The sequence below is a fragment of the Coffea arabica genome, chromosome 8c (assembly GCF_036785885.1).
Source record: "Coffea arabica cultivar ET-39 chromosome 8c, Coffea Arabica ET-39 HiFi, whole genome shotgun sequence".
In the NCBI taxonomy this organism is placed as follows: domain Eukaryota; kingdom Viridiplantae; phylum Streptophyta; class Magnoliopsida; order Gentianales; family Rubiaceae; genus Coffea; species Coffea arabica.
Window position 1 is genome coordinate 4,578,330 of NC_092325.1, and position 26,331 is coordinate 4,604,660.

Consider the following 26,331-nt stretch of genomic DNA (forward strand, 5'->3'; position numbering starts at 1 on the left):
TACATTGAGTAAAAATTACTTAGTAATCGTAAAACCAAATCAAATTAACTAAGTCTTCTCAAGTGATAATTTTAAAAACTAATAGAGATTAGTTTCTCAGTGTATGTGATTTTCAACCTTTAGCCAACCATAATTTTATTCGAGTTTTTTCTAGAAGTAAAATGAAATAATATAATTTGATCACTTTTGAATTTTTTTCTTAAAATGCTTTCTCCAAATGTTGCAAAAGGAACAATTTTTAAGAAAAAAAAAAACTAAAATTACCCTAAAGCTGTAGTTGCTAGCACAAATCATTTTAGGCTATCAAGAATTATAATTTCCACTTCATAAAATCCCTCAATATTAATCCTACACAAACAAAAGAATGTAAAATAAATGCAAAATAATTACGTGTTATTCAAATACAATAATGTTTGACTTAAAAGATCTTTCTATTTATTAAACTAAATCTTAAGGAAATTAATGCAACTACACAGCGTTTGTGGTCCCTAATATATTACCATCATCAATCATGCTTCAAAAATTCTAGTAATTAAAATACAACCATTTGCATGAGCAAAAGGAGTTATGAGCCTTTTTTTTTTTTTTTTTACACATACATATTAACCATCAATTCTATCTCACTCTCAGCCCACATCGCGTGAGATCACGCGCCTACACTTCAAAGAATCCCACCTGTCTCATCATCATCATCATCTTCTCCAGACCAGACCACCCCACTTAACTTGCAAACACAGCACACAGTGCCCGATCGTGCACTCCTGTGGACCCCACACATCTCTTTGTATTCAGCAAAATTACCTGTCCCTCTCCTTTTTCTCTCTCTAGCTATAATTGTATCTACACAATCCTTTGTTCGGAAAACATGCCATTCTTTTTGATTCTTTTCTGAAGATTTTTCTTCCTCTTTCAAAAAGGGTATTTGTAGTAGAATCCTAAAAAGCAAGAAAATGAACTTTAACTCCCTTTTTGATTTTTCACACCTTTGAAGCTCAATAAAAAGGTGGAATCAATTTTTAACCCACTGTTGAATGTCCCTTTCTCAGGTACTTGTACTCCAAAATCCCCTTTTTTCTTCTCTCTTTACTTTTTATAATATCAGTCCATCTTTGCCTTCAAGTTTAGATTTTTCTTAACTTCTTATGCTTACATTTCAACAGTCCATTTTCCTATTTTCAGTTGCTAGTCCAATTCTGAGGTATTGCAGTTGTGTATCATTTATGGTGATGTGGGGTTGAATTTGTCTAACAGGATGCGGCTTTGTTTAGTGGAACTTTGACTCTGAAACTTTCAACAGTTTCAACTTTTGAGAATTGGATATTTATTTCTGTTCAAGATTTCAAATTTACTTCTGGATTTTAAGAAAGGTTCGATTTTGGAAGCATCTTTTTCTTTTTTGGTGGTGGTTGTATATTTATTGGAGCTGAAAATTCAGGTGGTTGGACTGTTGAATTTTCTTGGCTGTCAATCTTTGATTTTTGGCATTAATTATTTTTTGTTTTTCAATTTTGTAGGCTTTGGAGAGCTGGGTTTGGGGAAAAGGCTACGTTTTTCTTTGTTGTGGGGCAAATCAGAAGGAGTTGAATAAGTGTACGATTGTTGATTTTTTAGCTGTGATGGTGATTAAAATCTACTAACATCTTTATTTTGGTATCTGACTTAAAGGGTGTTTGTGTTCAAAGTTGTGTAGTAGCCGACTTTGCTTGCAGTTTTGGTCGTTTTCGTGAAGTGGATTGATGAAACTTTTAGGGTGTTTAAAAGTATAGATTGAAAGCTTCAGGCTGTGAGGATAGATAGCTTAGGGAAGTTGGTGGTTTTGAATCTGAACGATGGCGAATAATGATAAGGGGGATTGGAGGGAGATGGTTAGGAAGATGCTTCCTCCCGGGGCTCCTATCCCTGAAGACGAGGCTAATCTGGACTATTCTATAGCTATGGAATATGAGGGTCCTCCTGTTCCATATGAGCTTCCTAGAGTAGAACCCCTTGGTAAGAATTCAGGTGAAATTCCAACTGCATCTGTTGCAGAATCATTTTCAGAGTCTAGAAGATCAGTGATTCGTGATGTTCCTCCAGTGATAGAACCTATCCCTTTGCCAGTATCTCTTATTGCAAGTGTCACGAGTCCACCTGATCAGAGTCCAAGGCTATCAGGGAGTTCAGAATCAGTGGTGTCTGTATTGCATAATCCTGATTCTTCTTCTGCATCTGCTTCAGCATCGCCAGGGTCTATGCATAATCCTCCAGATAATGCTCCTAAGAATGTAGCTAATGAAGGAAGGAGAGCCCCTGTGGTTACATTTAATACCATTGATAGATCTGAAAGGAGAGTGGTAGAATCAGAAAAGCAAGTCTTCCCAGAGTATGATGGTGTCTCTACAGAAAAGAAAAAAAGGAAGAAGAGTAGAGTCTGTTATAGGTGTGGAAAAGGAAAGTGGGAAACCAAGGAATCCTGTCTTGTATGCAATGCAAAGTATTGCAGCAATTGTGTGCTCAGAGCAATGGGATCCATGCCAGAGGGGCGGAAGTGTGTTACCTGCATTGGGGAGCCAATTGATGAGTCAAAACGGAGCAAACTGGGAAAACACTCGAGGGTGTTGTCACGTTTGCTTAGTCCTTTGGAGGTCAAACATATAATGAGAGCCGAGAAAGAATGTGCTGCTAATCAACTCCGCCCAGAGCAGCTGATTGTTAATGGATTTCCTCTGAAACCAGAAGAGATGGCTGAACTGTTTGGTTGCCCTTTGCCCCCTCGAAAATTGAAACCTGGTAGGTATTGGTATGACAAGGAATCTGGTATGTGGGGAAAGGTAACTTCGTTTTCCATATTAACGTTCAGCTGACTGCTTGTGCTTTTGTTTCACTGGAAATAATAATTGCTTATGCATGCCTACTTTTAATTTGGCAGGAGGGAGAAAAACCAGACAGAGTCATAAGCTCGAACCTCAATTTCACAGGAAAACTCAGCCCTCATGCAAGCAATGGGAACACTGAAGTTTACATCAATGGCAGAGAAATTACAAAGCGTGAACTGAGAGTGTTGAGGGTCAGTTCCTCCCCCCCCCCACCCCCCCCCCCCCCCCCCCCCCCCCCCAAATTTCCTTAGTTTATTGTTTATTCTTATATATGGGCAGTCAGTTTCTAACAGATAATATTTAGCAGGTGATTAGTCTGTAATAAGTTAATCAAGTGAAGAGCCACCTTCACTCTTTCTTTCAGATTTAATACTGACTTTGTCTTGTAATGGTAATTGATACGTTTGGGGAAGCCCCTTCAGATTATGCATGATTAGATTGGAATTCTAGTGCATGGGAATGAGTCAGTGATATTCGTGATGGGTTACATATTTTAACTTGCCAATCTCATGTCTTAATTTGTCTATCAAAACCTTTTCTGGAACTGTAGTAGTTCAAGAACAAAGTAGTCATAAAGTCCAAAGCTTTTTGGCATAAAAGATGTTGAAAACTTTTCAAGATTTGATCGAGCTTTGGTTGTACGTTGTTTTCGGAAAATGAAGTACACGTCAAATGGTAGCTCATATGGGTAGTTCCTTATAAAGATTGCTCAAATACTTGGTCAATAACATAAATCATAATTTCCTACTTCAAGCTTTTAGAAAGATAAACTGATAGAAAGTTAAGCAATCCTAGTGGCATGATTTTTCATCTTTCCTCAATTATATGCTAATGAATTCTCATGGATTTGGGCCACCTGTTGTCTTTCTGTCGTAAGACATAAAAGACATTTCATAACTAATTACATGTTTTAACCTCAATTACATTGACTAATTAAGTAGTAGATCTCATAAGTGGTGTTTAAGTTCTTAGTTCTCTAGGATGCAAAGTGATGTAGAACAGGTGCTTTTTTTTTTTTTTTTTTTAAATTTGAGTGGGTATGTAGTATGGGTAATTGAGAAGGAAAAAGAGATAATAGAGTCTCAAAAGGGAAAGGCTTGAAGAGCCAAAAATCAGGTTTATGGTCGCTCTGTGGGCTGCTTGGTTGCATAAAGGAACTAGAGGCTGTAGGGGATATTAGTTGTGGTGTTGGTTGAGATTAGAGAATAGCGTGATCTTTCCAGTCACACTTAAAATACTATAGGCACCTGGTCAGGTCTAGAATTGCATGTTAGACTCCATTGAGAGCATAAATTGGAACTTTTGATTAATCGATTACTAAAAATTGTAGAAACAGTTGTGTTAACAATTTCTTCAAATACCTATACCTAATGACACAAATGTTCTTTGATTCCAAACATTGATTCCTTTCTTGAGTTTTCTTATTATTAAAGAGACACCCCTGGACGAAGATAAAATCGAGTAGATCAAATAAGAACTGGATTGCAGCTGTTTACAACCTGAAATGAGAACTCAGAAGCCTACTTTCTAGTTTTTACAACCTACTTTTCTCGAAAATTTTTCAGACGAATCAGAAAGGCCCTTCCAATTCTTTTTGAAGATTGGAATGCTTTATTTGCTTCAAGATTAGTGTTACTGTCTTTACTTGTCGGAAAGGGAGACTGTTATATGCTGTCACTATAATGCTTACTTCTCCAGTATTAACTTGTTTCTTTATTTTTGTTTCATTTTCACCTCAAATACTTGTATAGTTTGCTTACACTCTTGTTACAGAATGCTTCCTTTCAATTCATTTTTCATGAATCCAGAACCTCAGGAGTACTCATTTTTCAGCTGCGGGATGTCAAATATGTTATACCTGTTCAATGACTGAGCATTTTTGTGACAAGACTTACTTATGGCCCAACCTTTAGCGATCTTTCTGGATCCACAGGTTGTGAACTGAGTGACATTAAGCAGTCAGGTTATCAAAATTCTTTTTTCTGTTGTTCTACATGCTGGACGCTCTTGAATCTGTCGAGTATTTAGTGTGGAAATCATCCAGCAAATGGAATTGAGAAAAATGGAAATTGCTCAAAAAAAAAAAGTCCCTATAAACACCGTAAACAAACCAGAAAACATTCCTTGACATCATTTAGTGAGATTTAAACTTAGTATGCAGAGATCTACTAAGTTTTAGGTGTAAGTTAGCATACCCTAGGTAGATGTCAATACTCAAAATCAGTTTCAGCCCGCGGTCCAATTAGCTTCTATTGGAAACAGTATCATGTCTAATCATGCTGTTTCTGGTACTTGGGAAATGGTTCTTTCTGCTCTCAATTGGACAAAAACACGAGTCTTCTTATTCGCTAGTGAATTTCCGACTTCTGTTTTGTTAGATATCACATGCAATAAATTGGATATGTTCAATGACTTTTGCCTCATGTTGGGAAAATTCATACGCTATTGGCTTGAGTTAATGTCAAGCAAAGTTGGTTGTTGTGTTCCAAGATATTCTTCAAGCTGCATGGACAATCAGCTTAATTTTAAGAATGTCACTGAAGCCTCTTGGTTCAATCTGGATTGGCTAATCCATCCATCTTATGTTTCTTATGCTAGACTGCATGGATACATATACTTGCATTCTTTCGTGCATACCCAAAATGCTAGTTGTTTAAGTTTGGCTTGCAGACTTCTGGGCTGAGCATATCTCCTTGCTGACATTTAGTTTGAGTAGATAGCAAGATAAAACATGTATTCCAACATGATTTGAACTCATTTTGAGACATGTCTGTTCAAATCCAAAGCAGCTGTTGGATGAGTTCTCAATGCAATCTGGAGTTGTTTAACTCTAACATCGATTTATTGTGTTTCAGCTTGCAAATGTGCAATGTCCTCGTGATACCCACTTCTGGGTCTATGATGATGGTCGTTATGAGGAAGAAGGTCAAAATAATATCCGAGGCAATATCTGGGAAAAGGTAATTATCATTATATACATATTTAATGATTTCTTTTAGAGCATACTGTCTTAATAATGTTGTATGAAATGTTTAAACATTATAGCTTTGGTGAACAGGCATCAACACGGTTTGTCTGCTCTTTGTTCTCCTTGCCTGTACCCCAAGGTCAGCCTTATCCACAGAGGGATGAACCTAGTAATTATACTACTGTTCCAAATTATCTGGAACAGAAAAGAACTCAGAAGCTTCTACTTATTGGACTTCAAGGCTCTGGAACTAGCACCATTTTCAAACAGGTCTTTCCAATTTGGATTACATGCTGATGTTTGTTTAGAGCATATTGTTGAAGTTGTTTGTTTAGATGGAAATTGTACGAAATTATAATCAGTTATTCTTGTTGTGCCTAATGATACTAATTTGTAATCTTTAGACAGAATAAATGTGCTTCCATCTTTCTGTGTTTCCAAGCAAGCTAAGTTTTTGGTGCACAACTTGTTTATTTGTTAAATAATGAGTAAATTCCGTTCTTGCCTAAAGATTTTGGAGTATGATCCTTTTATAAGCCATCTGTCAGTCTGGCTTTCTGCATTTGACAAAAGAGCTGTATGATCATAAATTTCTAGTTATATTTTGACTCACTCAACCAGACATCTTAACTTCCATTCATATGATATTCAATTTGGTATGAAATATTATCTCTCTGAAAGAGGTGGTAGATAATTTCCTCTTTAATAGTGGGAATCTCCTTGCGTATTGCATTCCATAGTTCCACTCCCCATGATTTTTCCATCTTTTCTTTTCTACCTTTTCCTTCTGTTATGAATTTCACATCTAACATTTTTCTTTGTAATGCACACATGGAACTACACACCACATTTAATCTGCATCTTAGAAGAGTTTTGCTCTCAGCATTAGTCTTTGTGATCCCTGTGATCACCAAAATGGGAAGGAAAAAAAGGGAAAGCTCAAGATAAAGGATAGATCATGAGTGATAAAGAAAAATCCAAGATAAAGACTACACCTTGAGATGAATAGAGAAAAGTTCAAATGTATTATTTCAAATAGAATGCCTGAATCATTTTTGGTGGTTGCCATGAAACCTCAAACTGATTCTTCATAAAGTGAGATGTTTCTGATCAGCAAGACAATCTCATTTATGTAAATCAAGTAAGTGAACTGGATGTTTCCCAATTATCAAGCACTCTTTTGACATCCTCGGCAATGTTTTCACTTGCCATAATTATTTACTAAAACTTTTTGGTTGGATACATTGAGAATGCGATGTTTCTCAAAAGGTGTTAATTGGCATGATCCTTTAACTTGTGTTGACAAAGCACTGAGTAATATTTTCTCATAATTATTTCTTAACCACCTCCCATATAGAGCATATTTGTGATGTCATACACTGTACTGACTTTTTTGTGAATTCTATGTTTGGTTCAACAGGCTAAATTTATGTATGGGAACAAGTTTACTGCTGAAGAACTGCTGGATATTAAGCTCATGATCCCGAGCAACATGTACAAATATCTTAGCATTTTACTTGATGGACGAGAGCGTTTTGAGGAGGAGGCCTTGTCAAGGACAAAAGAACTAACTTTGAATGAACAGACCACTGAAACAGGTAATGATTCAAGCGATGACAATTCATGTTCCATTTTTTGAACTCCCCATCGACCAACTTTTAATCATGTGCTACAATATTTTCTTCTTCTAGATAACTGGGCTGTTGTGATTTGAGTGAAAATCATTTGTAACTACACTATCCATAAATAGATACTTAGTCTTTGTCTTGCATATTGCTATCAGTGATGAACTTCAAAACATGGGATATTCATAAAATGCTCGTGATTATGGGACCTACAAATCTAAATGTAGGGTCTAAGAATTTATACAGTATACGTATAGTCTAATCCTGGTGATACCTGAAGCTAAATGGTCGTCTCAAAGCATAGATTCTCAAGAAAGAAGCTTTTCCAAATCCATGTGAGAAATCTGCTGCCAGCCAAATTGCTGGTACCAAAGTTCTGTGACAAGCCTTTTATATGAGAGAATGCTTTTTTTGGGGGGGGGGGGGGGAAGGGACTTCTAAATTTCTTGAAAGAGAAGTTTTCATCTTCTGTAATTGCGTCTCCTCTTTTTCTTCTTGAATACAGTGCCTTCTACTTTAAAATCTTAACTAGTCCTTCATTGGAAACTTTTTGATGATAAAACCCATAACTAGTCCACCTAATATATTCTCGGCTTTCCAAGTTGTCCTACCTACTGCTTCTGATGTTTGAGTTTGTACTCCACTCAGGTGATGACATTGACTCCAGTGACAGTAATCAATGTGTGTACTCCCTGAACCCAAGGCTGAAGCACTTTTCTGACTGGCTCCTAGATATAATTGCAACTGGAGATTTGGATGCATTTTTCCCTGCAGCAACACGTGAATATGCTCCATTGGTTGAGGAGGTGTGGCGAGATCCTTCCATACAGGAGTCATACAGAAGGAAAGATGAACTTCACTTCCTTCCAGATGTGGCAGAGTACTTCTTAAGCAGGGTATGGCATTTCCTAAGTTCCAGTGCTTTACTAGTTAGCCACATTTGGTAGCTAAGTGTACATGTTATCCTTTATTATCTTAATTTCCTATTGTAAACTTTGCTGTTGTCCATGACTATTTATGTAGTTAGTGTACCAAAGGGTTTTGGATTTTAGGTCTTATACTGGGTTTGGATATGTTCTTATTTGCCAAAAAAAAATTTTTGTTTGATTGCATCATAAACACGTTTTCCAACCAGCTTTTTATGTCACATGCATCACATCACAAAAAGTGCTACACTTTTTTTCAAAAAATTATTTCAAATAATCTCCAATCCAAACACAGTCACAATGATTCATCTTTTTGTTGAAATTTGAAGGGTGAATCTCTATATGAATCCATCATAGCCTCAACTAGTGTGTTAGTTTACTTTGATAATTCTGATGTTATAAATCATGAACTAAGCACACTGGCCAGTTGTGTGTGTTTGTATCTGTGAGCGTTTTCCAAGTGATATCTGAGAAAGTTGCATAAAGAGAGCATGTTACTTTAGCAGCTTGTCCTTTTCAAATGCCATTTTGGTGGAAGTTAGATTGCTTATACAAACATAAATACAGGCATTTCTGCTTTAAAAGAGCTAGTCTTTACTACTTAGTGAAAGGAAATTACTTATTTGGTCTTAGCGGAGGGTGAACTCTTAATCCAATAAAGATGGAGATTTGTTTTATGCAGGACTTGTGAGCCTCAGCTGCTGTATAATACATATATGTTCGTTTTCTTTCTGCATTAATTTCATTGTCTACATAGACTAGTTGTAGGCACAATGTTGCACGAGTAAAATGTTTTAGCTCCACGAGCTCGTATCTGGTTCACAATTTGGAAACTTAGTTGATCGTGATGTGTTCCTTCTCAGGCTGTTGAAGTATCTAGCAATGAATATGAACCCACAGAGCGAGACATCCTCTATGCAGAAGGTGTCACCCAAGGCAATGGCCTTGCTTTTATGGAGTTCTCCCTGGATGAGCGTAGCCCAATGTCAGAAACCTATACAGACAATCTGGATGCTCCACCCCCTCCTCTTACAAGGTGGTTATCTTTCCTGTCTCATATATTCACATGTATTTCCTTTTATTGGGGAATAAAGCTAATAAGTTGGAGGTTTTGCTGATGAAGTTCTTCACTCTCAAAGTAATGTATTATTACAATAATTGGTCTGGTACATCTCGTAATTGAAAGTTGACTTGGGCAGAGATGCTATACAATATCATCTTTTGGGGGAAAATTCTTACTGCCCTTGCATTCGAAAATTCATCCTTTTCCCAAGTTTTCATTTGTTTGGCATTTAGCATCAGCACTTGCATTAAACAATTCTTTTTAGTAAATCCAAAACTTAAGACTCGATGAAATTTCTGTGCCTAATTGTTTAGTGTCAGGCTGGAAATGTAGGTATTTTTCCTTTGACTGTGGTTAGGAATGGGAAAATGTTACTACGTCTTACCACGGGAAAATGTTATTACTTTGATCTCTTAACTGCAATCTTTCTTGTTTATGCAACGAAATGAAGACATAAGAGGCTCAGACACTCTTATCCGCAGACAATGCTATCTTTTTTCATGAATAATTTGGACATGCTGATATCTGATAGGGGAAAAGGGCAGAATTCTTATGCATTACAGATTGGCAGAATAAAAATGGCAAAATTTTGGGGCAAATGATTTTGACCATCTGTGACACCAAATGTGGTGGAGCAATTTTCTTTTCTTTTTCTTTTTTCCTAGGACCGATAAACAGATGCAGTGTACTTAAAATACCTACTTGTGATATTTAATGTTAGCTTTCTGTTTTGCTGTTTAGATACCAGCTTATTAGAGTAAATGCCAAAGGAATGAATGAAGGATGCAAATGGGTGGAGATGTTTGAAGATGTTCGTGTAGTTGTTTTCTGTGCTGCTCTTAGTGATTACGATCAAATTTCAGTGGCTCCGGAGCAAGGTGGTAGCGGAGTGCTCCTCCAAAACAAGATGATGCAAAGTAAAGAACTCTTTGAAACAATGATCAGGCACCCTTGTTTCAAAGACACTCCTTTTGTGTTGATTTTAAACAAGTATGACCTTTTCGAGGAAAAGGTCAACAGGGCGCCTCTGAGTACCTGTGAGTGGTTTACCGACTTTAGTCCGGTGCGACCCCACCACAACAACCAATCACTGGCGCATCAAGCTTACTACTATGTTGCTATGAAGTTCAAAGATCTTTATGCATCCCTTACAGCTCGAAAGCTATTTGTGTGGCAAGCTAGGGCAAGAGACCGGGTGACAATTGATGAGGCCTTCAAGTATATAAGGGAGGTTGTCAAGTGGGACGAGGACAGGGAAGAAAATTTCTATGGCGCGGAAGGGGATTCATTTTACAGTACGACAGATGTGAGCTCCTCACCCTTTGTCAGACAAGAATGAAATAATAAACTAATCTTAGATATGATTGGGATTGTGGATAGGGAGAAGAGAGAGGAGATGATTATCGAATAAACCCTGTTTTTGGAAGTTTTTCGCCATCAAAGCTCAATCCGTTATGGTGCTGTTTGAGCATTTGAGCTGGAAGTCATCCGATTTGACCATCCCAACTGTATATTAAGGCTGTAAGTTTTCACAGGTGGACAAGAACGATGAAAGTTTTATGTTGAATTTGATCCCAACTTCATGTACTTTTGTGTAACCACTTCTGCCATGTTACAAATGAGCAGGGTGTCTTCTATCTTATTGCACTTGATGCTGTTGTAATACATGTAGGAGATTGCTTGTATCTTTGCTTCAGAGGCACTTTTCCAGGTCCATACAACTAATATTTTTCAGTGTGTTCAACTCACAGATGCCTGTATCTGGTAACGGATTTGTCATCCATGATGCTTCATTACTCATGAGGTGGCTCATGTTGTTATTGAGAGCTGGTTCATTGGAAGTGTCAACATAAAACATGGTGTTTATAGTTAAAGTGTGTAAAATTTTGGAGATTAGCTTGTCTATAACCTCCATTTCACCTCAAAATTTGATACAAGTTGTGGTCCATGTTAATATTTTGTCTGAGTTGATTTTCACTTCAGTAGAAATGAGCATTGAGGATGATGAATCTCGAACGTACTTTCATCACCTCGCTAATCTGAATGATGTACCTAAAGCTCAGTTCTTGTCCAAGTTTACATGAAACGCATATTGTTCAAGGGAAAAAAAAAAAAAGAAAACATGATTTTACCTCTTGTTGTCTGAATCATGCCCACCCGAAAGGCATATCTAGAAAACTGCGCTTTATCCTCAGACGCAATGATATCCTTCTTTAATCTTGAAATGCCCAACTGCCAAAGTCGTGATTTTTTGCTATTTCACCGTAGAAATGGTAGCAAATCGAGTACCATCTAAAATCTCTCTTATCAAATTCTAATCCACATATCTATATATTTTATCCAATCCTATCGAATAATCCTACGGGTTTTAATTCCCACTATCAAACCCTCTTACTTGGAGGTTCGGATTATCCATCGAATACCTTCTACTCACTAAACTTAATAGCTAAAAAAAAATTAACCTTTATCAAACAAAAATCAATACTTATGTCATGTTAAATTGAGTTTTAAATGTGGGTAAAGCAATTGAAGTTACATGGAAAAAATCCAACATTAAGTAAAACTTTTCCCGTCGACCTATTTGTCAAAGTTAGATTAATCTCTTTTTCTAGAAGAGTGGGGATAAGACCTTTAGTAAATAGCTATTTTAATTAAAGGGTTGAATAAAAAACTAATAGATTAAATCTTTGAAATCCTTTGCAATAGCTTTTGTACTTTTTTTATTTTATTTTATAGGAATTACTTTAACTTTAAAGATTCACCTTGATATTTCTTTTTGTCAACATTCAATGAAGGGTTAAATCAACATTCTTTTGTTTTTTTAATCATAATTATCTTTAATTGTGTTGGATGAGAGTCGTATCTTATTGAATTATAAAATTAAGAAAAGCGATAACAGACTATAAAATTATATATATATATATATATATATTAGGATCCTGTTACAAAATCCTATCAAAGTACCCGACTACCCGTCGATGACCAAATTTTAACGGATAATCCATTGATTGTATAATCGGATTAACCATCAGGTTGGACACCCACGGCTAGTTGGGGTTTCCCTACCAGTTGTCATCCTTATTTCAACATATTTAACCCTGAATCGCCCTTACTGCCGAGGCTCTGAGTTTTAGCTTGCCGAATCAGGACACGCCTTCTTTCTCGATTCTCCAAATCGTTATTTCACCAGTAAAACTACTACCTTGAAGGCGTGATTATTAAGTGGACAAACTGACACTTGCGTGGAAAAAGCGCGGTTTATGTACTGTCTCGAAGTTGTGCCTTCTTTTCGACCCATTACCCGTACACTTCAAGGCGTGATAGCACCTTCTAACTCTAATTTCCCTCCACTTTCTACAAAAGCTCCGATAGGCCCCCCACCCATTTTACAAAATCACCATAAAATGGATCAAGCCGACCTGAAATCCAGCGACCTCCTCCGCCTTCCACCCCCCGCCGCCGCCGCCTCCAAAGCCCGCCCCAAACGCTTTGTAAAAAACCAAATTCCGGACTCCATCCTGAACGACGCCGCTCTGAACTCTGCCATCTCCGTCTTACCATCCAACTACAATTTCGAAATCCACAAGTGCGTGTGGCGCGTTCGCTCCTCCGCCGCAAAGCGCGTTGCCCTCCAGTTCCCGGAAGGCCTTCTCATGTACTCTCTCATCATCTCCGATATCCTCCAGACCTTTACTTCGGTCACCCACTGCTTCGTCCTCGGTGACGTCACATACGGCGCGTGCTGCGTCGACGACCTCTCGGCCGCCGCTCTCTCCGCCGACCTGTTAATCCACTTCGGTCATAGTTGCCTCGTTCCCATTGATTTTACTGCTATTCCTTGTTTATATATATTTGTCGAGATATTTATTGATAGTAATAAATTGTTTAATCAAATAAAGCTGAATTTTTCGAGTTCTGAAAATTTCAGCTTTATTTTAGCTGGGACTATACAATTTTCCCATGCTATTAGGGCTGTAAAGCCCGAGTTGGAGAAATTAGGGTTTAGGGTTTTAGTTCCCCAGGCAAAACCCCTGTCCGCTGGGGAGGTACTGGGGTGCACTGCCCCTAGTGTGAGTATCAATAAAGAATTCACCCGCGTTGAGAGGGAGGGAAAGGAGGAAAATGAGGAGGTTATAATATTTGTGGCGGATGGCAGGTTTCATTTGGAGGCGTTTATGATAGCAAATCCTGGGGTTAAAACATTTAGGTATGATCCGTATTTGGGGAAGTTGTTTTTGGAGGAGTATGATTATGACGGAATGAAGGAGGAGAGAAGGAGGGCGATTGAGAGGGCAAGAGGGGCTAAGAATTGGGGGCTTGTGTTGGGGACGTTGGGGAGGCAAGGGAATCCGAGGATTTTGGAGAGGTTGGAAGGGAAGATGATGGAGAAAGGTTTGGATTGGATGGTGGTTTTGATGTCTGAGTTATCTCCTCAAAGGATTGCATTGTTTGAGGACTCAGTGGATGCTTGGGTTCAAATTGCTTGTCCTAGGTTGTCAATTGATTGGGGGGATGCATTTGGGAAGCCGCTTTTGACTACTTTTGAAGCAGAGATTGCTCTTGGTGATTTATCGGGGTGGTGGGAGAGGAAATCAAAGGCTGGTGTGGAGTTGAGTTGCAGCAGTGGATCAGAGTGTTCTGAGAATAAATCATGTTGTGCGAGTAATAATGGAGATAGGAAGGAGAAGAATGAGGTTGTTGTGGATTATCCCATGGATTACTATGCTCAGGATGGTGGAGAATGGAATTCTTGTTACACTAAGAAGCCAACTCGCAATCTGCGTAAAAATTTACAGGCTGCTACTTACACTGCCAGTACCTGAATATCCAATAAATTGACAGTACATTCCACATATTGCCTTGAAGGTGACTTGACATCCCATGAAGCCATGAAATGCATAAAATCGTTGAAAGCTATTCTATGTGAGTATCATAAGCATGCTATTGCCTTAAGACATTGTTTTATGTTTCTGTTGGTTGTATCTCTATGGCTTCAATATAAGCTTGTCGGTTTTACTATTGTAGTTACCATAGGCACAGAAATGTCAACCTTATTTTTTTCCCTTCTTTTTTTTTTTGTTTCCTTGTGTCTATAAATTGGAAAAGGTTGGGATGATGCTGCGTTCCACAGTCTTTCGCTTTGCTTTTCTGAATACCATTATTTTATGTTGTAAATGTTCCTTGAACACTTGATACTCTTGTTTGGTTTCATGTTTAAAGTTAAATTACGAATTGCATTTGATTGATGGGATGTCTTTTGTACTTCTTGACAGCTATATTATGTTTTAACTGTGTATATAAGCATTTTGGTTGTCATGGAGTAATACGTGTGTGTGATGCAAAATATGCAGGCTTTTTGGGGTGCTTCCTGGCATTTGCAGGCATGACGGCTGGCCACTCTAGTTCTTCATTTTTTAACTTTGTGAGCGAGTGGGGCTATGTATCATCTTTCTTGCTGTTGCTTGTGGATCTCTTACTAAATGGGTTTGGAATGGCTTACTGTTTTTGGGGCGTCATGGTTCCTGCAACTTGCTGACACCAGGCAGTCTGGTTGATGTGCATCATTTGGCTCGCAATGTACTTCAAGCATTTAGGGAAGGAAGGGATGAGACAGGATGCTGGTGTTATGGTTTTGATGCAAAAGTTGAGAGTTCTTCAGACACGCAAAAGTTTTTTGTCTGGAAGGTCTGCTGTTTTTGTGGAATGTTGACTGACATGATTGAATCCTCCATCGTAGTTTTCTTTTGTCTGGCTTGTGTTCTTCACTTTTCTGTCTTGCTTTTGGGCTCTGGCTACTGGTCGTGTATCTTTGGTGACTATTTAAAAAATAAATTGTTGCCAAATGAATTCTTGCCACTTTCCAAAATTCTCTCGTTAGTTTCTTGATAGCCTGGATCTATTTTTATTGAGTGGCTGTTAGTATTTTGTTCTTTGATTTTGTTTTTAAATAACCTGAAAATATAGAACAAAATCTCAAAAGCAAGCCTGTTTTCTTTGGTGTAATTTCCTGCACTTGCAGCTACAAAAATTAGTTATGCCCCAACAAAAGAGGGTAGACATGTTTCCTACTTTCTGATTTTCAACGTTCTTGTTTGCTCTTAAAGTTGAAAGTAGTAAATAATTAATAGTACAGTAAATCGAAGTAATGAACTCGTTTGCAACCACAAGAAAGAAAACATAAACTCTCGATTTTGCGCTCATTTTAATTCTGCTATCATGTAAGTAGTTAAACCTATCTATTGTTCAGACGATACTGAAACAAAAAAATTGTTTTCTTGGTAGGCATTTGTCTTTCACTAGCCATTTCTTTAATCAATTTTCTATGACAATATCAAACAAGACGAAATGCAAGCTGGTTATCAGCATCTTTGCCATTTTTAATCAACCGTCCACTCAGGCTGCTTCTTTCTTTTATTTCATAGGATCCTCTCTCAATTCCTGCCACCTCCATTGCCATCAAACCTTCCTCTCTTTCTTGGCCATCAGCAGCCACAAAACGGCCAACTACACTGGTTTTGTGTTGCTGCCGCCACCATCATCTTAGTATCTACCAAACCACTTTGGTTGATTTGATGTAAACAGAAGTGTACCACAACGTTTAGCCACCAGCTCACGCTAAGAATAGAAAATGCATTTTGTCCAGTCATAGCCAAATATACGTAGCTGAAATTGTCCAGTCTAATGTTTGGAAAAGTATTTTTGGATAAAAAAAAAAAAAACAGGTCTTAAGATTATCCATCAATGTATCTTGCCCCCGTCATGTCATTAGAATGATGTAAATTCCACAGTACAGAAAAACAGAGGAAAAAACAACACATTGCCAACAAAATGTGATACTTGAACATGTAAAGCGGGGTAACAGGCCCAGGCAACTAAAAAAATCCATCTTCTTTCATTTCCCAGCTGGAACATTAGCTAGTTTAGGGCACTATGTTACAGAAAATTGAGGTCAGGACCTAAACTTAAGCAGCAACTAAATCAGGTGTTTCTGCCTCAACAGATACCAAAGCAGTATGTACTTTCCCCACCCAGTTATCCAGCCGGTCCCGCAAAGATTTGATCTGAGGGATCCCTAGAACTCTTGGTTGCACCCAGGTAACATGGACTAGTCCATCAACTTGATCAATGACTCCCTCAATCAAATGAACCTACAAATCATATTGAAAACATTTCAAAACTCTTTTCAAAAACTTCAGAAAAACAAATAACATATAACACGGAGCAGAAGCGATTCAAATACATGGAAAAAGTTAAATGAACATTCTAAACCAAAACTACCCCAATATGCCCACACCCCCTAGAAAATATGAAAAAAACCCTGTTCTTCTAGGAGGCGAGGACCGGGGTGGAGGGATTTTACTGGAAATTCATTGAATTTAAATTTCCAGAGAGTCATCAAGACAAATACATGAGAGATATGTAGCGTAAGAAAGATGCGAGAGGGGAGGACAAAAAGAACTCAACAACATGAAAGAAACTAGCAACAATATTAACATATCTGAAATGCACATGCAAGTGAAATATTCCTGCAGATACAACTCCTACCATATGGAGATCATCTGTATTCCCAACTTATGCATCCAATAAATGGGACATGGAATAGAATACCATACAACCAATCAATCACTAATTCCATATCAATAAAAATTGGTATCAGCCCATGGCGAAACCAAAAGTGTAATTCAGACAACCTTAGTCGACAGTTTCATCTCCAACAGATGTTTACATTTAAAAGAAATCTGAAAATTGAATGGAGGAAAGATATGATATCAACTTATGCGATCAAGTAACCCAAATTCGGTCCTTCATATGGCAAGCATATAAACAATTTAGCCTCATAACTGAAACAATTATGATAGAACCAATACTTAAACTGGAAGAGGACGATGTAACTAAAAAGCAAAATCAATTACTGCTATCCATGCTTTGTCCAACAAACTTAAAAGGGAAGGGCAGGGGAGGGAGAATACATGCAGCAGATAAAATGAATTTTCAATATTCAACGAACATCTGTGCTACTAACGGAAGAAAAGCAAGACTCCAGGTCTACTAAGTTTAGCAAGAATGATAAGCTTACAGAGAGGCTCTTCATCAGGAGAAACTCCACATCTTCTACAGAAAGTTTTGTGCGCTCAGCAATCAGACTTAAGGGGATCGTTCTGTCTTCAGATGGTCGACTGCAGGCAAAGACAAATGTTTAGTTGAACTGTGAACTCAATTCCAGAAGTTTTGCTAGATATATAGCAAACAGTTATACCTGAAGATTATTTCCATCAAACAGAGAATGTTAATCTTCTCCATGAGTTTTTTCTCATTCTGCACCAGTGCTGGTTGAGAACTAAGAGCAGCTCTATGAACATTGCATAATTCTTGATAACGAACCAAATCACCAGTGTTGAATGCTTCAAGAATATAATACAGCCACTCAACCTTAGTACCCAAAAGACTTTTGATCTGTAGAAGGGAAATGATGAATTAGCCCGGTAAGGGCATAAGTGCTCTAAAATTTACAAAAGCAAAGAATAAGCAGCATTCACTTGCCCATCTTGTGTTGGGTTGCTTAACTTTAAACAACCATAACATTTAAAAAAAAAGACAAAAAAACACTGTGATCATAAGCACTTATAGCAGATTTAGATACGGAACAACAAAAGAATTCCAACAGAAACCCCCAAAAAATAATTGAGATCTAACTATACATAATACTGTAAAAATAATAAACACAAATAATTAGCACATCCAAACTTTAGCAAATTTCAATATCGAATCACCACTTCCCTCATTGTGTTGAAACATTAAAGTATCTATAGCAGAGTAAAATTTGAACTATTTCCACTGTCATTAATTGACCAATAAAGATAAGAGGAAAATTCTTTGAATCCCTTTCCAAATGGACATCTAAAGTATTGACAAAAAACAGACAGAAAGCTCTGTTACTCATTTTATGCCAAGACCACGAGTACATCCGTTACTCATTTTATGCCAAGACCACGAGTACATCTATATAGTGTAGACATAGAAAAGAATCAGCAACTGACTTATCAATCACAAACAAAAGAACTACAATCACATGACTATCAACACTGGGTAGCTAAAACATATAACATAAAGGTGCTGTGTAACCAACAACTCATTTGACAAGAAACTCACATAAACTTATTCCTCTGCATTTTCAAAAAGCAAACACATAATAGGAATTACGAGTGATTTCGGAGTCCAACATGAGAAATATAAAAATGTACAAAAAATGAAGAAAATAAGTTCCATCCATCAAATATAAGATGCTAGAAATATATTCATCCAGGAAAAACAAAGTCACTTGTACAAGATCCAACAAATCAGTAGTTACTTACAATTGGATGCGCAAGCAGCTCCCCAAAATTGTAAATGTTTTCTCCCAGCAATGCTGATAGGGATAGATCAAAAGCCAAATCCTAGTAGAAAATAAACACCCATCAAAACGATAACAGCAACTTATTTGTTTAAAGTACTAAAATAAGGAAAGTTTAAAACATGAAGATTTTTATCAGTTATTCTCTTGGCTACTGGCTAGATAGAAACATTGCCTCAACTGTAGCAACAGTTTACAACTTAAAATAAACAACAGTTAATATCTTTAAAAGAATAAATGCTTCACAACTTCCCTCAGTCAGCCCACAAAGTAAAAGCACTTGCTACATCAGATTTATATACCTAACCAGTATGAAACCAACACCTGTAACAGGCCTAAAAAGTAAGCATACTATCCTTCTCCCATCAGATGGAATAGTCCATAGACAAAGCAGCTGTGGCAGTAGGATTATGTAAACATACATGTATTCTCTTCTAAACATCTTGTTACTAATCATCACAAACAACAGCTATAAGATTAGTTTGACCTTTTTGTCTGCTAATTAATAAAAAAAATCTACTTTATATCTCCTAGCTTTAAAGGAAATTATGAACCATCAGAATCAACAGCTTAAGAACCGATTATTTGCAAAATTTAAAATTTCCTTTGGAGTATGCATTTTCCCTTGTGGTATTTTTCCGAATTTGACAAAAAATTATCATTGACTTCTGATAATAGCCATTTTCTGAGAGATCCTGAAAATGAATTTATGGACAACAAAAATGAAACAGGGAGCATATCATAAATTATTCACATAGAAAAGTGAAAGTGAGAATTCTCTAAAAGACCAAGAGCGTATTTAATTAAATAAAAACCAAGAGCATATTTAATTAGGGAATCAAAGAGAGCATTCTCTAAAAGAGAAATTAGGTTGACAACTTACAAGCTTAAACGAATCAGATAAAGTTTCCACTGATGTATAAGCCAGAAAAAGGAGGGCACTCTTGTAAAACTCGGCAAACTCTTGGCGAGCTTTGTAATATTGAGATGAAACCCAATAATAGCTCGCATACACAGATGGATCGATGTCAGTCATGCTATCAAGCGTACTCTTTCCTTCATCCAAAAGTTTTTTACACTCTTTTTGATCCCCTTGCTGAAGCTTTAATAAAGCCTTCTGCATCTTAATATAGAGGATGGGTTCCTCTATACGCAACTCTCTGGTGTTACGAAGCTTTTCAATCACCCCTTCAAGATAGCTAATAGCTGCTTCTTTCTCTGAGTACTGCCTAGAAACTATAACAGCAAAATGTGCAAGCTTGAGAAGATTAATTTTCGTCTCAAAATCGGCAATGAAATTATGATACAACTGTATCAAAGCATCCCCAGCCTGAAATAGGAAATAAGAGAATCAGGACCAAAAAGTATTAGATGTCAATAAAGAGTAATAAGTTGCAAAGCATATCTGTATCAAATACTCTCCAAACACACAGTTGGACATATGAGGCAATAAGCATAGACCAAATCTAAAAGTTTTTTAACATGGTGGGATAGGGTCTATATTTTCTCTAACAAACTTTAGAAGCACGACAAAAGAGAGAAGTAAAAAACAAAAAAAGATTCCAATATGTGATTTTTGTTGAGGCGGGCTAGTGTAATTGTTAGCCCACCACAAAAAACAAGAAATATGAGATGACACGCATTTGCTAATCCTGAAAATTTTTATTGTGGAGGGGTGGCATCATTATTTCTCTAACAAACACTAGAAGCACAGTGTTTGAGAAAAAGATGACTGACAACCAAGAAAGGATTCCAATATGTGATTGTGTAAATGCTAACCCACCGTACATTAATCTCTCTGAAATACTTTCCAAACACAGTCAACAAAATGAGCTGATAAACATTTAGCCATTCTGAAAGGTCTTTTTTGGTCGTGGGGAAGGATATTATTTTCTCTAACAAAATTTAGAAGCACACTGTTTCAGAAAAGAGATAAGTAACAATTAAAGGAGGAAAAAACAAATTCCATCATGTGGTTTTTGTTGAGGTGGGCTATTGTAAATGCCAGCCCACCACAAATTAGATCTATATGAAGTACATTCCATTCACACAGTCAGAAAAATGAGATAGTAAGGATTTACAAATCCTCAAAGGTCTTTATTGTGGTGGATTAAGATATCTATTTTCTCTAATGAACTTTATAAGCACGCTTCCACTAATTTTTTCTGTGGTGGGCTACTGTCGAATACTACCTGGTGTGCCAAATATTTCATTTATTTTCAAGATAGGAAAGATAATAATGACATAATTGTTCCAGGCTGAAACTCGGTGACATGAGGGACCTTCAAGAACCCCCCCCCCCTCCCGGCCCCCAAAAAAAAGCCAAAAAAATGGAAGAACGTTGGATTTTTACACGTCAGGAATTCAATGAACGGTCAAAATATGTTCCTTCCAAAACTTAAGAGAGTCCTTAAAAGCCGCTTTGGAATTTGAACGTTTTTGTTGCTTTTTGGGTTCAAAACGCGTCACGAGAATTCCACTACGTTGATGACAAATCATAAAATCACGGTTATTGTTCATCAATAATCCCACGTCATCCATCTCACAAGTTGACACTAGAACTGAAATACCTCAAAATTTCCAGATAAGAAATGCCTAATTCCCATCTGAAGTTTTTCCAACCTATAATCAATCAACACACAATACACCACCCCATTTTATACACTCTATGGACAGAGAAAAGGGTCATTTAGATGAAATTGGCTAACTCCAAATCCCAGCCAAATAAGCTAATACCTTCCTGCCAAACCTGCACTTTCTTCTCTCTATCAGCGCCCAAATCTTTTCCAATTGTTTGTACACCAAGCAATTGTACTCCATCTTCATTCTACCAAAACTTTTCAATTTTGTACAAACCCAAATCAAAATTAATGCTAAAGCTCCCCATCTACTGAATCACAGCGCATACGCATGGCACAAAGGATAACGATTTCCCTTTAAAACCCCATAAACCCAATTTCTTCTTACTACCATTCAACCCTCCCCGAGAAAACCATTTTCTTAAATCCCCAACCCTAACTAACGAAACCCACCAAGTCAAACAACCAAAACCCCCAAATTCCCCAAATCCCACCCCATTCCAATGCATCAAACCAACATTCAATCAGAAAAAATTCCAATCAAATCAAACAAAGCCAAAACAAATGTCAATCAGTATGCCTGTCCACAATTCAACAAAATTAAGGCGGAACCCACCTGAAACACGGAAAGAGCCACGAATTGCTCGAGCTTCTGAGTGAGCTGATGCCAGAGCTTGCGCTGGTACAGATCTGCGAGGGAGTCGTACCACTCGGAGAGCTCGGGATGGACATTCCTGAGGGTCTCCAGATACTGGAGTGCCGCCATAGCTGACTGTTGCGGACAAAAAATGATGCCGAATACAGAAGAGAGCTGGAGCTGCTTCTTGTTTTGGGGAAAACTGCTATGAAAAACCCTCTCTCCGCGCCTAACTTATATGTGTCTTTTCTTCCGTAAAAAGAAAGGAATAAAATTAAAAGAAAAAATAATTCTGGGGTAAGGAAATAGAAAAAGGAGTTTATCTGGGGTTTCTTGAGCCAATTGTTAGGGATTTTTTTAATTGTATTTTCTTCTTTTTTTTTTCCTTAATCTTTTTTCTTTGCCTTTGGGAAGGGTCCATCATGTTTCTTGGAATAAAAGTATAAAACCTCCCTCCTAGTTCAATATTATACCTTAAACAACATAGTAAAAACTCGAGTAAAGTTGTGCAAAGTTAATTCAAATTAATAACATGATACTTGACTTCACACAAACCCTAATCCTCACCAAGTTTTGTGTTAAATTTGATTTTCTCACCAAGTGATCACAGTTTTTATCCAAGTTTAATTTATCGAAAACTCTAAAATATGGTAAATGTGAAAAAAACCCTTGATTTAAATTATTCTAAATCAATAACAAGTAATATGTAAAATGATCATGTAATATACCTTGGGTAAAATTTACAAAACCCCTTTTGGCTTCATCAAAAGATATATCACTCCCTATAGTTTAGAAACACCCATAGAACCACCTTATGCTTCCAACTATAGTGGAGTTGACTGTAAAACCAACAAGTTATCGGCAATTGGTGAAATACCCAAAATATCCTCTTTTATAATGTCAACCAGGAGAGAGATTGAACAATTGACTTCCTTTCTTTCTCGTCTATAGAATTAGAAGAGCAAAAACCCTACGAAATCGAGGATCCGATCAATTGGTGCATTGTTGGCAAAATCTCATGAATGTCATTGAGAAGTAGACTAGGTTGCATCTAATTGTGAAGAATGATAGCTTAGAGGTAAGGACATAGAGCTGTTCTTGTATTTGTAGAATATTAAGCAACTTATTATTTTATTTTTTGACATCTACTTTATATTTGTGAGTATTTGTGTGGATATAACATTTTCGGATATAGATGATCATGCTCACATGGGTTAACTTTAGTACATATTTAGATGGTTTAACAGTCAAATTAAGGGTTAAAAAAAGTTTGTGGCTTTTTGTAGTATGTGATTAATATATTGGATTTGACCATGTAATTTGACTAGCTTTTGTTTACTCAGTGAATTAGTGGTCTGATTTATGTGTTTTTCTTGCTTAATTTAGTTATTATATATGAATTTTGAAATCTACTTTTTCATAAATTAATTAGGTTGGGACCAAGTCATTAGCCTTTAGAACAATCAATATCCATATGCACTATGGTAGGCGGTTTATATACAATGCCAAGATAAGGTATACAAGTGACATAGTGAAGGTATCTCCTAGATGTGGCCCAAATGAATTATTAACATATTCGCTATTAAATTGGTACTCCAATATTGAAAAACATGTGCCCTATGCAAAGTTTTGGTATTCCCTTCCAAACCATGACCTAGATGTGGGTGTGATCAGTATAAATGATGATGTAAATATAGAGTTGCAGACTAGTTGCTATGAAGCGTTGCCCTATATGCATATTTATGTTGAGGTAAATGAAGCACCTCTGAGAGTTCTTTCACCAGATGGCAAGTCTTATTCATGAGGGTCCAACATGACGGCCCACTTGCCCTACATTACCATGAGAATTCTTTACAAATGAACAAAGATTTGATTGGAAATGACAATAGACCTTCACAAATTTGCATAGATTTGGGTATTGATGAATTAGATGGTGATGAAACTAGAGGACTAAAAGTTCCACCTGAAGCAATTAAGAAGCATAGGAAAAAATCTGGTAAAACTCCAGTTAAAGGGCATAGATAGTTGTGAAATTGGTGAAGATAACATCAAATAAATTTGTCCAAAAGTTGTTCTAGAAGAATATACCAACAGAATCTATCGACCAAGAGGCATCATCAGTCAACAATAGCACAATAGTAGAACCTATTGAAAGAGAGGAGCAACATGTTGACTTGGAGGCTGAAATTAGAGGTGATCAAGAACAACCATGCACAGATGATGGAGAGTTCAAATTTGAATCATCATAAGGTTCATAATAGTTTAGAAAAGGTCTAGAATTTCCAGAAGATGAGGGCATGTTTGCAACTAGTGGTTTCATCTATACCCCAATCAAATCAAGAATCTGGTAGCTTTTCAGAACAGCAGCAGACAAATCAGGAATCTAGTCACTTTGTAGTTAGTGGTTCACCTATACCTAAATCAAATCAAGAATCTGGTAGCTTTTCAGAACAGCAGCAGACAAATCAGGAATTTGGTTAATTTTAAGAGCAACAACAGACAAATCAACAACCTGAGAGTAGTCATTGGAGAGATTCCTTAGCATAGTAACAACATGGAGATGAACATATTTAGTATAACAATGACAATTGGAATGAGCCAATGATTACAAATGAAGTATTTCTATATTCTAATGATGATGAGAATGGTCTTGATTACTCATACCTCAACGCTGAAGTGGAGTTTTAGAAGCCGAAGTTCGAGTTAAAAATTGGGAAAAAGTTCACAAGCTTTAAAAAGTTTAGGGAGATTAGGGGAGTGGAACATTAGAGAAAGCTATGAGTTTCTCTATGCTAACAATGATAGTTAGAGGATAAATGTCAAGTGCAAGAAAGGATGCTCATATGGGATCCATGCAAGAAAGGTTAATGGGGCTAGTACTTGTCAGATAAAGACTTTAAATGGAGAGCACCACTATGCAAATAGGCATACAACCTCAACATATTTGAGCAACAAGTTCTAAGAGAAGGCTAGAAATGACTCTAGTTGCAGCCTAAATGGAAAAATGAATGATGTCAGGAGGATTTATATGGTTAACGTTACTGAAAAAAAACATATAGGACTAAGAGAAAGCCAATGAGGCAATCAAAGGGTGCCATATGGAGCAATATAAACGGTTGTAGGATTATGCAGCTACTATTAGACAATCAAGTCCTTACACACACATAGCTATACAAATAGATAGGAGGACTATTGATCAAAGGGCAACCTTTGAAAGACTTTCTATGGATTAAAACATGGCTTTCTAGTAGGTTATAAACCAATCATAGTCAGTTGTTAGCAACATTCGGAAGAGATGGAAATGATACTATGTTTCCTATAGCCATAGCTATTGTAGAGAGTGAATGTTATGATAGTTGGACCTAGTTTTTGAGAAAGTTGATTACTCATGTTGGGAGGTGAAATGGAGTGCCTTATAAATTCATTTCAAATAGATAGAAAGGGCAGGTAAATGCAATAAAGAAGCTATTTCCAGATATAGAGCATAGGTTTTACCTTAAGCATTTGTTCAAGAACTTCAAGCTAAGGTTCAAAGACAATGATCTTAAAGAATTGTTATGGAATATAGCATTAGCTACCAATATTGACGACTTCAAAAGGGCCATGGCTGATTTAGAGAGAGCTGACCCATAACATAGAGATAATTTGATTGCTGCAGCTTGGTTAAAGAGGTTGCCTTTACACTTTTGGTCTAGGGCACACTATGGTACCAGTGCAAAAACTGACATACTAGTCAATAACTTGAATGAAAGCTTCAACAACCATGTTTTCAAAGCAAGAAGCGAGCCAATTGTGACTCTTCTTGAATTTTAGAAGAAAGATGATGTAGCGGCTGATTGTGAAGAGACAAGGCATAGAGAAATATGGAGGCAAATTCTGTCCAAACATTATTGAGAAACCGCACAAGGGTATTGAGAAAAGCAGGCAGCTGTTTTTTGATGGAATTGATTCGTTAAAAGTTGATGGCTTCAACAAAACTTCAGCTGCTAATTTGACAACTAATACATATACACGGGGTTCATTCCAGCTAATTTGAATCCATGAGTGCTTGCTATTTTTACCATTCAAAGTACGCAACTTAAAGTTGAGGACTATGTTGATAAGTGCTACAGTAATGAGGCATACTTGAGGGCGTATGCTTATAGTATTGGCACTGTGCCTTCTAAAGAACATTGGGTTGATAATCAAATACAGCTGTTCAATCTACCACTTATGAAGAAACAACTTGTCAGACCAAAAAAACTAAGGAAAAGAGTCCTAATGAGCCTAGAGATCCCCAAAAGCATT

The 26,331-nt window shown here is 37.0% G+C and overlaps 2 protein-coding genes and 1 pseudogene across 2 annotated transcripts; 2 read left to right on the forward strand and 1 right to left on the reverse strand.

Moving 5' to 3' along the window:
* The first annotated feature begins 690 nt into the window (after nt 1–690).
* On the forward strand, nt 691–11,185 carry LOC113702756 (extra-large guanine nucleotide-binding protein 3). Its single transcript, XM_072064127.1, has 10 exons — nt 691–1,046; nt 1,180–1,367; nt 1,515–2,810; nt 2,909–3,046; nt 5,711–5,815; nt 5,914–6,093; nt 7,244–7,421; nt 8,097–8,344; nt 9,238–9,410; nt 10,179–11,185. The coding sequence occupies exons 3-10, from the start codon at nt 1,830–1,832 to the stop codon at nt 10,774–10,776; spliced, it is 2,601 nt and encodes an 866-aa protein (XP_071920228.1). The 5' UTR covers nt 691–1,046; nt 1,180–1,367; nt 1,515–1,829; the 3' UTR covers nt 10,777–11,185.
* Nucleotides 11,186–12,398: 1,213 nt separating this feature from the next.
* On the forward strand, nt 12,399–15,303 carry LOC113702971 (uncharacterized; annotated as a pseudogene).
* An 865-nt stretch (nt 15,304–16,168) lies between these two features.
* Nucleotides 16,169–22,452, reverse strand: LOC113702758 (26S proteasome non-ATPase regulatory subunit 13 homolog A). The gene is made up of 6 exons (XM_072063479.1): nt 22,024–22,452; nt 19,712–20,158; nt 18,791–18,871; nt 17,695–17,891; nt 17,515–17,614; nt 16,169–16,585 (listed from the first exon to the last, which is right to left on the reverse strand). The coding sequence occupies exons 1-6, from the start codon at nt 22,171–22,173 to the stop codon at nt 16,400–16,402; spliced, it is 1,161 nt and encodes a 386-aa protein (XP_071919580.1). The 5' UTR covers nt 22,174–22,452; the 3' UTR covers nt 16,169–16,399.
* Between the last annotated feature and the right edge of the window lie 3,879 nt (nt 22,453–26,331).